Source organism: Vanessa atalanta, chromosome 19, assembly GCF_905147765.1.
Source record: "Vanessa atalanta chromosome 19, ilVanAtal1.2, whole genome shotgun sequence".
In the NCBI taxonomy this organism is placed as follows: Eukaryota; Metazoa; Arthropoda; class Insecta; order Lepidoptera; family Nymphalidae; genus Vanessa; species Vanessa atalanta.
The window spans coordinates 7,185,254-7,199,772 of NC_061889.1; the positions used below are offsets into that span (position 1 = coordinate 7,185,254).

General features: G+C 31.2%; 3 protein-coding genes across 12 annotated transcripts in view; all 3 read left to right on the forward strand.

Moving 5' to 3' along the window:
• Positions 1–14,519, forward strand: part of LOC125071293 (tight junction protein ZO-2-like) — a 114,723-nt gene that overhangs the window by 72,060 nt on the left and 28,144 nt on the right. The window contains exon 1 of one of the 10 annotated variants that reach the window (XM_047681477.1): positions 1,680–2,066. The exons of the other annotated variants lie outside the window; for them this stretch is intronic. Coding sequence (XP_047537433.1) covers positions 2,001–2,066 — 66 coding nt within the window. The 5' untranslated portion in view covers positions 1,680–2,000. Of the gene's footprint in view, positions 1–1,679; positions 2,067–14,519 lie in introns of those variants that run through there. 10 annotated transcript variants of the gene reach the window in all.
• Positions 9,969–11,299, forward strand: LOC125071295 (PIN2/TERF1-interacting telomerase inhibitor 1). Its single transcript, XM_047681482.1, has 2 exons — positions 9,969–10,331; positions 10,494–11,299. Exons 1-2 carry the CDS (start codon positions 10,052–10,054, stop codon positions 11,282–11,284), a joined length of 1,071 nt encoding a protein of 356 aa, XP_047537438.1. The 5' UTR covers positions 9,969–10,051; the 3' UTR covers positions 11,285–11,299.
• LOC125071296 lies at positions 11,464–13,341 on the forward strand. The gene has a single exon (XM_047681483.1). It carries the CDS (start codon positions 11,889–11,891, stop codon positions 12,690–12,692), a length of 804 nt encoding a protein of 267 aa, XP_047537439.1. The 5' UTR covers positions 11,464–11,888; the 3' UTR covers positions 12,693–13,341.

Below are 14,519 nucleotides of genomic sequence, written 5' to 3' on the forward strand. Positions count from 1 at the left end.
AGTGCGTAAAATGTTTTCGCAACCAACACTTGGCATATCTCTTACCTTTAGAATATACAGACATACATTTAATATAATAATAATGATACATGTTATATGTGATGTAGTTTTTTAGTCCCTCCACTTCCCTACTGTAAGAGACATTGCAGGATTAATTTGGGCTTACGTAGCTTCATTACACGCTGTTTAAAAATAACATTAGTTATTATAAATAAAATTATTTTGACACATTATCATAAAAGTAACATTCTGTAAAGACATTTCTGATGCAGGTTGGTGCATACGGACATGTAATTTTCCTTCCAATTTTATTCTTCACCGCCGAACACGAGATGAATTGTAAACATATATTAAGCAAATCATTTTTCATCAGTGGTCCATGTTCTGATTTGAACTGCAAACTCCTATGTTACTAGATCAGCTCGGATTCTCACATGCGTTGTATTAAATGTAAAAGCAACTATTTTAATCCTATAAAAGCAGTTTGGAGAGTCAATACTATTATCATTAAGCTTAAAATATGTTTAATTTAAAATAAAACAACGAAATTAAAAGAGAGTAACCGGAAAATTTATCTTAACGCCGCTTTGACTTATCGCCGTAAGCGTATACGAGACAGGATTGTGTAAGAACTTTCACTTGCATTTTCAACTAACGTACGAGCTTAAAGTTTATGCAGTATATACTTAGTATTGCCAGTAAAATAAATCCCATTTAAAGTCAATTATATGAGGGACTTTTTTATTTAATTATATGTTCAATACAAAAATTTTAGTACTTAGTATTTAACAATTTAATATTTTAATACATGGAATATAAATTAGAAGATCTGGGAAACCAATAACGTACTCTGTTTTAAAATGAGTAATTCTGGTTTATTTAGTATACTAATAAGTAATGTATTTTTATTTTGAATAGAATATAATTTAAAAAAATCATAGATCTCAGGTAAGAATCCCTAGCATAATATACATTACTTGGTAGTAAAGCTGTGTGCGTTTCAAGAGTAGAACAGCTTTTAAAATGGGATAAGGATAGTCCCTTAAAATCTCTTGACTAGAAAATTAATTTCAGACCTTATTACACCGATTTAAAGTTCGAAATTAAAGTAATGTTTTTTTCATTTATGACGAGACATTAGTCTCCGCGAGGGACCGTGCCTTTCGGCCTTCACCAGAGATGCATTAGACCGGTTCGATTTATCGATTGGGTCAATCGTTTCTCGTTGATCAAACGCTGATAAACGGTCATCTACAATACCATAACCAAATAATTTAATTAAGTAACAAGCTTACAATTTATAAATCATAAAAATAATGGTAATTATCGTCTTGGGGTAGAAGGATGTTCTATAAATATTGGAAGGAGGAAAGCGAGGCAGCTTTAGAGATGGTCCGATGTAAAAAGTGGCTTGTCTAGTGACGAGTGCGCAGAGCTATTATGTTTTTCAACTACAACTTAACTTTCAAGCTTCGAGCCTCTCCGAGTCCGTGCCATGCCTCGTAGTGGGAGCAAAACCTGTAGATACTGTTCGCCTACTTCGGGGCGGAGTACCTGCTCGAATGCCGTCCCTTTCACTCTCGTCGCGGACGCACTTCTCTCGAGAACTCCTGTCTCATCGCACAACTCTGGTATGCAAAGATTGATAGCGTATATGACCATTTGGTTTTGAAAGTCCCGAGAAATCACGCACGGTTAACTTTTCGCCGCCTGGCGTCCTTAGTTAGGATCGGACGGACGTGCTGCTGTAAAACGCAGCCTTTAAAACTTTTATTTAATAATAACAATGATACAAATAACGTACAGTAAATTGCAACGGGGGACTGTTCGTTTGTGATTCAACGAAGCTTTTCTTTGTGCGGAGCGGGTTGTGTTGGTGCGATTACATTATTTTGTGTTAAGTTTTGTTTTTCTGGTAGTCTCTCGTTAATTTCTGAAGTGTAAGACTGAGATGTGCGGTGATATAGATTGGTCAGTGAGTGAATAATGTTAATACAGCAATGGATCCAATGGCAGACAACGGATTAGTTGTGAATAATTTGAACCATGTCCGGAGTGACTCTCAGGTAAGCCGTAGGTATCGATGAGGCAAAACACGTTTGCCGTTGCATACCTGCCTATGAATAAGTGCAATGACTCCCCAATTATTTGTTACTTTTTACGGCCTAATACATTCATAAATTATAAGTATGTTTACACTTTTAATGTCATTACAAGAAAAATAGGTATTTACGTCTTTATAGGTGTTTGAGATTCGAAGCAATCGCTTTACACGTACGTTGTGAGTTGAATAAAACTCAACTTATTTGATATCGTTTTGGTATTTAAATATTCTATAAAGGCTGTATAAGTTTCTTTCACGAGAACAAAAGATAACCTTATAAAATTAAGAAGTACTTACTTTAATATAAAATTATATATTACTGAGGTGATATCATAAATACCTAAATTATGGTTACCATTATGTTGGGTGTCAATGACAAGAACAAAGGCTAAAAAGCTCGAAACCTAAAAATGTTAATTTGTAAACAACATTAAATTGATTTAAATAAAAAATATATACATAAGTTAAACTTTATATCGTTAAATATTTCAAACAAAGTGGATTATAAAAGAATAATTTTAAATGCAAGTAATCCAGTAGAGCACCTGTTTATTGTATTGAACCCGTTAAAACCAAATGAGCCCAACTCGAGGGGCTTAGGAGAAGAGGTTTACCTTCCCGGATCCGTAAGATTAGCACGATGGTAATTACTGTACTATCAACTAAATTACATACATGCAAAGTTTAAAATCGAGACGATACTATAATATTTACTTGGCGGTAAGGCTTTGTAAACCCTTATGGGTAGGTACCACCCACTCATCAGATATTCTACCGCCAAACAGTAGTTTTCAGTATTGTTGTGTTCCGGCTTGAAGGGTGAGTGAGCCTACAGTTACAGGCTCACTCAAGGGACATAACATCTTAATTCCCAAGGTTGGTGGCGCGTTGGTGATGTAAGGAATAGTTAATATTTCTTACAGCGTCATTGTCTAAGGGCGTTGGTGACCGCTCACCATCAGGTGGCCCATTTGCACGTCCGCCAACATACACAATAAATTTAAAAAAAAAAACTATAATTACTGTTAACTATTTGAAGTAGATTCAAATAAACTTCATAGATTTGTTTATGAATTTAGTTAGTAGAAGTTTAGTAATAAAGCTCATTACTACTCCCCCCTACCTCCTATAGTAAAGTAACGATGAATATCGACATTATCAAGATTTAAGTCATCGAATTGTTCTCACATTATAAAAACAATGACTGTAATTATAACGTAATGGTCGGCTGTTATTGTAATAACACCCTTTTAACTTCCACTGATAAGACACGCGATACTGACTAGATGAAAAGAATTTTTCGTTTTTGCAACAAGTTCTAGTCTATATAACAAAAGTGGTAAAAATAACACGCGTGTGAATAAAGATAAGAAATATTTTCTCCTAGATATTTTACGATCATATCAGGTTCGAAAGAAAGAGACGGAATATATCGTCGTATTTCATACAATTTAAGATCATATAGTAAAAAGTGAGACAACTAAAACTAAAAATCTGTCAAAATCAAAATATACTTCATTTTAGTAGGCCCATACTAGCAATATTGACGTCGTTGACATCTTTCTTTTACAAGACTATAAATGTAAAGCTACTGGTTCGAAATGTAAATTTTAGAAGATCCGGCAAGCAACTCAGTAGTTACTCCTATTTAACAATAAAATAACATGGTTTTGTTAATATTTATATTTAATAATTAATTATGAAATGTTTTTAATTTGTATTAAATGTTATTATTAAAAACAAAATAAAAAGTAAGTGCAGCTGACAGGAGATTTTGCAGGTTTTGTGGCTCCAGTATAAATTGGACATATCTGGCAACATTTCATTCAATATGCAGAATTCTCCTCAAGGTTTTTTATATGCCAAGCACGAAATAATAATAAACAAACCAAGCATATAAAAACCTACCCGAATTAGAACCCATCGAATGGATTAATTAATATTTCAAATCAGTTTAATTTATCAATTTAAAAAATGTTATAAAAATGAGTTTATTACTTTATCTGTTAGATTGTATTTATATAAATTGTCATAATATCCTATAAAACTCACTACCATTTCAAGAAGCGATCGATACCTGGATTACCCAAGTAAAGTTATCGATAAATAAATAAGGAATGTTTGTATCTCAAAATCAATTAAAAATACGAAACTAAAAGATATTAAAAAATTACTTAAAAAAAATTATAAATTAAAAATCTTGAAACGAAGAACGTGTAGCGCAGGCCGCAGACATTTGAATTTAGATTCCCTACTTATTTTACACCTTTCTTATCGCCTAACTAACGAGTACCTTCCAAAATCACCTGTCGGTAATGACAATACAAAGATGTAACGCAATAAAGAGCCGTAAAATCAAATGGATGGTCGAGGTGAAAAAGGTAGCATTTTTTGCACGCAGCATGTTCAAAATCGGAGAAGGCACACGTCAGGTGACGTCACTGCTCCCGCCATAACCAGTTTCGCGCCAATTCGCAGCTGTCGTCGGCAAAGCGGTCGGACCGCCAATAATTTAGTCTTCTTACTTTATTTTTCTTTTCTTCGGCCTCGGGCTTCAGCCTCTGAGATACCCCGTTAACTTCGCTAATTGTGGACTGTTATTTTTTATAATTCCATTTATGAAATTCAAACTATCTCGTCAGTATTAGTTTATTAAGTTTAAGGTATTCCAGGTAGGGTTGTTCTCTTGTTCGCAACCGCGGATCTATCCGTATGACTCATTCGCGTTCCCACGTATATAAAATTGATCCGGAAAGTCATTCAGTAAAGGTCAACTTGCTTTGTTGTTCTTTAATTTTTACAAATAATCAATATTGTATGAATTATATTTGCATGTAAGTTGGCAAGCTTCAATTTAATATTACTGCTGAATCAAGAGTTTCGATCATTTCGGCGGAAATGAGCCAGCTATTATCGAGGCGACAGGACTCCAAGAGTCGTTAAATCATGAAGATTCACTGAATACAAATAAAGAGCAAAGATTTAATTCATAATTAAAATATTTTGTAATAGTAATAATAACATCTACATCGTTTACAAATATTCCTACATTTATAAAAATGGTGTGAAATTAATCTCGCTGCGATGACGGAAGCTGAAGATATAACAATAATGATTTATGAATAGTTTCCAATCGATACGAAACGAGGAATTCGTAATAAACTTCAGGCTGGAAAAATCAGGCATTATTCAGCAACACAATAACCTCGCTATCGTTATAAAATAAGAACATTTCTTCGAATTCAATCTATATTTTCACGCATCACGCAAAAAACAAAGTTGTTCAAATGAAAAACGATTTCAGTGTAGCTTGTGACTTTAATGAATAATAGATACTAGTATATTATATTATATTATCTCTGTCTATTTGTTTCTCTTTCACGACCAAACCTTGAACTCCTAGAAAGGACATAGGCTAGGTACTTTTTGTATCTAATGGCTGACGACCAACCCTTAAAATGTGAGCGAAGACGCAGAAGTAAAATAGTATTTATTATAATGTTCAAAAATAATATATTCATGCCATTTGGCTAATATAACTATATCACAAAATTGAATTAGATACGAGAGAAATTGCGTGTACAGATCATTTATCATAAAATATCTAACCATGGTAATCTATTTGTTTAACTGGTAGGGCGTAGCGACATATTCAAAATAGAGTTCTCTATAAATTGCTAATATAGGTCACTTCTGTTACCTAGACTTCCTGTGGCTGCAAATGGCAAAAATAACTACGATTGCACACTTGCCACTTCAGTCAAGACTTTATTTTAAACTAGTAACTGTATCAGATTCTATTCCGGTTATTATATAAAGTCTGGCTTGCGAAAATAAAGCGCTAACAAAGATGAAACAATTTTTTCATTGTTTCTTGAATTATGTTAAGAAATAAGGCAAGCATTTTAAATAAATCCCATTCAATCATAAGATACGATGTTAGCATCTAGGTATTTTATTAATAATGTTAGATCTTTATCAGAACAATATATACTCTTTTCCAACCATAACAGGAAAAAAGCCAAATAATCAACATTTGACAGCAAATTGACGCGATATCATTGGTCGAGAGCTTTTTTAATCTATGGTATTCACTATGGATTTGCGAAAAAATGGCGTTTTGTATCCCGACGAAACTATTATCGGAATTTTGGAAGTTAAATTAAAGTAGTATAATATAAATAAAAAGCTAAATTTAATAGTTTTGTTTTATAAATAAATATACATTAATCATAAAAGTAAAAAACTTAATCGCATATATATGTATGTATGTCCGAGATAAATGTAATTTTATTATAGAACATTATTAGTAAGTATTTTACGATTCATATATTTTTTAATACATTAGTAATAAATACTTATTTCTTGAAAGAAGACGAGAGACACTGATCGTATATATATTCATTACATAATGAGAAATTGAGTGAACTAGAAAGAGCGTGATTATGTTAATTATAAACAAGTTTCAACGGCTTTCATTAGTTGAAAGTTTTCAAGATTGGCAGGCTGGCATATATCACGGCACGTTGGCATATATATGGCAAGTTCATCGATATACTTTCTATCGTAGTATCGATTTTTAAAATACAATTATTTTAATACTAACATGGCTTAAATTAAATACAAAAGTATTTTCTATGTATTACTTATTCACTATCACACCATTCATTTAAAAAATATATTTCGGCCACGGCTTTGCTCGTGTTACAGAGGTTGGTCGTCTGGTGTTAGGAATAAAGTAGCCCTAGCCCTTCAATTCTCAAGCTCGTTTCATACAAATATTCATCAAATTCGATTTAGTGGTTTGGCCGGTAAAGAGCAACAGACAAACAGACTTACTTTCGCATTTATAATATTACTACATATATTATAGATTAGTTAGGAAAACAATTTCAATTGAGGTGAGTAATATTTGAAGGCCTTTAAGCCATACTATATTATGTTTATAAGTTACAAGTAGAAGCAGCGGTTTTCTCGGAAAGGCAAGCTTTCTTAACGACCGGTCTTACGGTAGCTGTCAATGGAAACTAACGTCTAATACATATATAACGACCTGTTATTCATTAGCTAGTGTTATATTATAGCATACTTGTTTCTGTCCGCGGCTCCATCCGTGTGTGGAATGGTGTTAGGTACCTCTGAAATCTGTGTGTGCAATTACATGTCGTTAGGCTTAGTAGTTAAGGCGATCAATCGTAACTTTCTCATTTGTAATATTACGTAGGATAAGTATTCAGATATATATAGCGTCTAGGATTTTGTTTGAGGTGATTATTTTTATAAAACTTTAAGGATTAAGCAATCGCACGCAATTTTAGTTTTTAAGATATACAATTTTCCGCTAACGTTTAAAAATTTTTTTTTACTAATATACATAAACTTTCTTTGTTAAACAATATCTCTATTGATGCAAACATAATAAAAAATACCTAACGAATTTGAGATAACCGCGAATATACATACAAACTGACACATTTAACCAAATTCCAAATCATTATTAATGCATAGGAGTAATAGCCCGTAAATGCCCCACAAGTCATAAGATTTCTAAACCTTCTAATTTAGAAATTAGAATGAGATTAATTATAGACACTGAAATTCAGTGGTCCTAACCCAGATCTATATCCTAAGACGGTTAGGATCGTATCCTTGCATCTTTTTATTAAATGTATTCTGTATTATCCGACACTAAACTTACTTAACAGGAGTAAAAGTACTGCTGTCTCTTTCTTATTTGTAGAGCTTAAAGGGATAGCAAGTAGCTAAGTTCTGTAAAGTTTCAAGAGATAGAAAATAATTTTGGCCAATCCAGCGAATTTTAAAAGATGCATAGTATCTACATAAAGTGTGTGCGTAAACACAGGTGCATTTTCTATTCTCGCACTCTCGGCACTACGGGGACGGCAATTCGACACAAATAGATAAAGAACAAAAATCATCAACGGCTTGAAATGCTTTGTGAGTCGCGCGAATGTATGTAACACTTCCATCTTTTTAACTCTAGGTTATCTCTGAAAATTTCTTGTATGAAAACTTCAATATAATTTTGGTCTCATTCGAAATTGAACACTGGACCTCAAGATTTGCAGTGTTAAAAGATGATATGTTTTATCGACTAAACAGACAATGATTGTGTAAAATAGAATTAGCACAACTTATCTTAAACACTACAAAAAGTTTTAAAAATCTAATGTAACCTCATTTGTTATCAGATGTTGCGTCTAAGCTCTACTGAGAATAAAAATACACTCAATCATACGTATATAGACAGGGTTAATGTGATGTCCTTTTTTATTAGATCTGTGTCGATGGAAGATTATATTATTACTAATAGTTTCTTTGTAAGCATGTTTTTTATGAATAATATTCGGTAATTACTTGTTTTTTGGTTAATCTATAAAAGTTAGAGATTATTATCCATAGAAATAATAGATTTGACGAATGGAAAGCTATGCATATTAAATCTATTCATCCTTGCATAATATTAATGCACCGAAAATTTACTTCCAACTTTTACTTTCCGCAAACCGGTCGACTCGAATAAAACAAGAATAATTTCAACGCAGAATAATAACTACCTAATCGTAGTACGAAAGTATGTACACGAATACAAAATATAAATATTTGAATTCGTCACATAAGTAACACATTCTGCTTTTTTTTTTATTTGACAATTAACAGGTTTACACACAGCCACACATAAAAGAGTGATTAAATTTGTTTTTTGAGTCATCAAGATATTTTTATTATAACGTATCGTGAGATTGAAGAGTCATACAGTATTATGTATTAAATTAAATCATAAGAATTAAAAAATAATAAATTTGCATGTTTTTCTTATAGACGTTTTTCTCATATTTAATCTTATCTACCATTTTTTCTGGACGGTAAAATAACTATTTATTAAAAATAGTTTGTTTATTATTTTTGATAAATTATAATTTGATACTTATCAAACTGGACTAAACTTGAAATTACTTTCGAAACATCAAGTATTTTGTTGGATAATTGTGGAATAATATCATTTAAATGATAAATATATTAATCATTTAAGTACCTGTTCAAAATTAAATGATTATCCAAATTTATTTTTAGTACATCATCTTATGAAAAGCATAGCTTGAGATGGGAACAAAAAAAATTATAGGTGTACTAAATTTATTCATGTTTTGTCATTGTTATTAAATACTTTAGGTGGGCGTAACCAGTCGTGCTTGTTTGACATTTTTCATCGACCAGATATCCCAGTATCGAGTAACAATTAACCACAATAGCACAATTATTAGAACACGTGGATCCTAACCATAATCGCGGTTTTGAAATCACATTTTATAAATGATTTGACCAAAAAACATAGTTTTACTCACTTCATGATGACTAATTAATAAATAATCAAGGCAATACTTGATAATATGGATAAGAATATGATTAAACATTTCAAAAAAATTATTAGTCTAATATATTTTTTTATAGTTATTATTTATAATAATATATTCAACACCCAAGGCAAAAAAAAAAAACATTTTATAATAAGATAAAAGAGCTATTTACATTATTCAAATAAATAGTTCCCTTACAGAGTAACTTAATAAATTTATTTATAACTTAGTGTAATTTAAAATCGAAATTATATAAAACTTGTATTAAATTCAGTTCAATTTCTAGCATATGAATTACTAACAGCTAGTGAAACGGAACGTAATTTAAAAAAGCCGAGTCCAGCCAATCGAGTCGAGCGTAGATCGACGTATTCGCCGTCAATCGCACGAACTTCAGATTTAACTCGAGTTGCGATGACGTATGTATGTATCCAAACGCTGTTCACGTTTTGATTTTATCTGTGGCGATTTACGAGTCGTGCTCGTTCAAACACCGTCCATTTTGACAAGTGTAACACGTGAAAATGAAATAAGTGAATATAAACTACTGTAACTTATTTATATAAACATGTCGATGTTAGCGGCACCTCGCCGTAAACAGAAAGTGATAAACCTTCGTGCTAAAAACAATGCTTGGAGCAATGATACTAACAAGTTCGGGCAGAAAATGTTGGAAAAAATGGGTTGGAGTGCGGGCAAAGGGTTAGGTGCGAAAGAAAATGGAATGGTTGATCATGTCGTAGCGAAATATAAAAACGATGAACGAGGATTGGGTTTTGAAGATAAGAATGACCAATGGACGAAACATGAGGATGACTTTAATGCACTACTTGCGAATCTATCAAATGGTAAGCGTTCTTTTATTATGAATTAGTTCTTGATGTTTATTAAATATTTTTTTCCTTGAACATTACATCTGACATTATTTTTTTACTCAACGCGTGTACATATATTAGATTTCATTATTTATAGATATAATTACATACAATACATGTTGTATTTGCTTTCAGCTGAAAGTAATGCCGAGACCTTACATAGTGGAGTTTCATTAGAAGACAAATCAAAGAAAAGTAAGGCTCGTATCCACTACCACAAGTTTACACGCGGCAAGGACATGTCACGGTACAGTGAAAAAGATTTGGCTAATATATTTGGTAAAAAAAGTTTGAAAGAGAAAGAAGAAGAAAAACTTGTGCAGGATGATGTAAAAACTAGTGAACAAGTATTTACTGAGAAGGGTAACATGGATGATTATTTTAAAACTAAATTAGCCAACTTGAAATCAAAAAGCAAATTGCTCAACTCTAAATATGAATCCAGTAATGAAGACGTGGTGGCTGATTATAGTTTCAAAGGTTTTTCTAATGATACTGAAACAGAAAATGAAACCACTAATACTTCTGCATTCCAAGGATTTTCATTTTATAATATGAAAAATAAAGATAATGTTGAAACTTCCTTGTCAGATACAGTTATAGATAATAATGAAGAATTAGTAAAAAAAAAGAAAAAGTCAAAGAAAAAAGAACAATCTGAGGTAACAGAAGAAAATAGTATTAATGCAGATTTAGAAATAAATAATGAACTGCAGTTTGATACTTTACAAGAAACTAAAGTAAAAAAGGCAAAAAAGAAGAAATATCAAGAATTAACTGAAGATTTAGTTGAAAGTGAGCCAATAAAGAAGAAAAAGAAAAATAAAAATAAACAAAATGAAGATATACATGAACAGATTGTAAAATGTGATGAAGATAAAGTACCAAAAAAGAAAAAAAAACGAAAAAATCAAAACAATGAGTAAAAATTATATAAAAAATCGCATTTTCTTTAATTACCCAATAGTATCATAAAATTCGATTTTTTTCAATTTATTTCATATTTTCTATACAAATAAGATATTGTCTCACAATTATCGAGCGAGTATCCGAACGCTTGGCATTGGCGGCCATCTTGTGTTAATATTACGCAGTTGGTACCTCGCCTTTATGTAGAGACGTAATGTAAATTATCTGAATAAAATCTTAAAAGGAACGAAAATGTTATTAAAGATAGGTGTTATTAAACATAAATTATTCTTGTGAAAAGTGATGATTTTTTCAATAATGATAGACATTAATATAACCTGAAAACATTGTGCTTGCTTTATTCGATGAGGATGAAGTAAATTTGAATCAGTTGTTCTAAATTTGGTGCAACACTAGCTATTTTTGTTTATTTTTCGATTTTGATTGTCACTGACCACTGTCAATTGTCATAAGATACAATTGCACGTGTTTTTACCTTGGTGTATTTTAAAATAAAGTAACTTATTCATTATTTAAACCACTCGCTATAAAAGGTAAGAAAATACACAATCTACCCTTTTTACGAAAAGAACAAGGAATTAAATACAGTGAAGTCTCGCAATGGTAATACAAGTTGATTCAGAAGGGTCGTCCAAGTCCACGGTACAAATGCAGAATAAAGAATCAAAAAAGTACATTGTTGTTAAAAACCACGTGCGAGAAATCCCAGATAAAGGTGTTGAAAGTTCTAGTGAAGAACATAATATTGAAAATGTTGAAAAATTCGAGAAACCGGTTAAAAAACATAAGCGCAAAACACAGCAATCATCGTCTTCCGACGACAATAATGTTAACATTACTGAAATCTCTAAAAGTGACTTAAAGGAGTTGAAAAGTGTTTACGAAAAATGCAAAACAGTGCTGATGAATATTGAGTCAAAATATGGCCATTTATTAAATTTAGACAAGAAAACACCCAATGAAGGAAAAAGAAAACATGATACCGATGAGGATGATGAATGTAGTTGTGCATTAAATAGGAAGATAGTTTTTGATGATAATGGCAGAGAAGTGTACGATGAAAGCCATAGTTTACAAAATCACATTTGTGTAAAGAGACTAAAAAATCAAATGCGACATTTCCCTGAAACATATCCTAACGTAACAATAGAACATCATAATTGTGATTATGATAATCTACCGGATAGTATTCAAGAACTAACAGAGCTCCTAAAGAATCCTTCAATTATGTCAAGAGATAGAAGAAGTATAATTGAGAAAATAAGACAGTTAAGAGAAGATTACTTAAATATGATTCGGTTTGAAAGAAGTTCACTGATAGAGAAATTGAAAACGAATCCAGAAGATATTATGGATTTTAAAGGCACAAATATTTCATCATTAACGGGTTATCCAACTAAATAAGACAATAACTCAATTATCTGTTTGTATAGAATATGTTTGTTATTAAATATAATCTGTTATATCAAATACTACTATCATGTGATATTAGAAAAGGAATTCACAATTTTAAAATGATTGCTGTTGCATTTTACTATGCCTAATACTTAATTGCCAAATACCTGCCCAATATATAGTTTATGATTTTTCATTAACCAATAAAAAGTAAGTTTGCATTTTGTTCTGTCACATATGAAATTAACCGCATAATTATTTTCTGTATTAATGTGTCTTTTTTTTTTAAAACAAAAGCAATGACAGACTACCTTTATAATATCTACTGTATTCAAATAGTTAGTAGGTACTGTACTCAGTTAGTAATTAATAAAAAAAAATAGCAAATACTTTTTATTTTAAGTATTATTTATTGCATATTTTTTGCAAATATATTAATACAATAATACTAAAGTGATTTATTAATATAAGAATTGATAACATTAAGTGCTTAAATATATACAAATATGAATTAAAATTAGTTACTGTATAAATCTTGACCTCGTGGAATGGTGGCAAGAATGCTGGCAGCATTTCCCTGTTGAATCACAGTTCCAATCCTCGGGGCTTAAAATGAACTAGCTCTCCTGTCACCAGTGGAGGCAATAAGGCGAGATGTTATACTTTTGATGAAGCTTTTTGCACCATTACTCCAAGGGCCAGGTGTTTCGACAGCAAATGAAACAAAAAAGTAATTTGTCATAAGACACAAAATAATTAGTGTAAAGTATTGTTACTGAAAAACAAAATGAATTTACCTTTTCTCTCGTTGAACATGTCATACTTATCTGTTATTATGTAAGACTCGAAATACTGTATTTGAAATATTTTTTTAGAAATAAAAGAAAATCTTATTAAAATTGTTATTTTGACTTTCAACACACCCTGTTCTCTCTTTTATTCATATAAAATTTATATTTTATTTTTATTTAATATAAAAATATTTTATACAAAAAAAAAAATGCTGTCTGCCTTGTAAGTACAGTTGGTGACTAGGCTGTTGTGTTTTTTCATTAGGAATAATAGACAAGCTTTAACACATACAACTAATCAACAATTAGGACTGAATAATTGATGATTTAAATTTTATTATTTCTATCTGTCTAAGTAATCTTGGGCTTGATACCAAACGGTTAAAAATTCGATACTGGTCAGGTACATTCTTTTTTTTTAATTTGAATATGTCACTGTATATTTTACTATATAGATGTCTCGAAGCAAATCCTATTAATTCAATATTCGACGGTGACATTGCGTGTCGCATCATAATTTTGACTATCGGCTTGCAATGCCAAGGAAATAATTCCCTTATTGTATAAGGTATTAAGGCCAAAAAGCCGTGTTTATCTGTTAACTAAATATCGCAAGGTATAGAATGTCCATTGTCTGTAAAGTAACCCACCAAAGCCTTTGCGGGCGTGGAAACTATTTACACTGTAATTAAAACCTTATGTGTCGGTAATAGGAACTGTTATTCGAGTTGTTTATGCAAATTATTCGTAGCATATAGGATTGCAGGTTGAATAATGATGCCGTACAATGTTTACTGCGTACGCGACAGCTTTGTGAAATAGTTGGAATTTGCTTAAGGCTTTCTAAGTATTCGGTGGCAGGTGGTTCCAATTTGGATAAATAGCGGTTTTCAACGCGTAAATAGTATTATTTAATTTCATATAAAAATGTATAGACTTGTTCAATGAAAATATACAAAGAAATTAGAATAAAAAAAAGTAATTTAAAGGTTTTTTTAAAAAGGTATAAACTTCTTAAAAAGAGAATGCAACGCTCTCATTACTG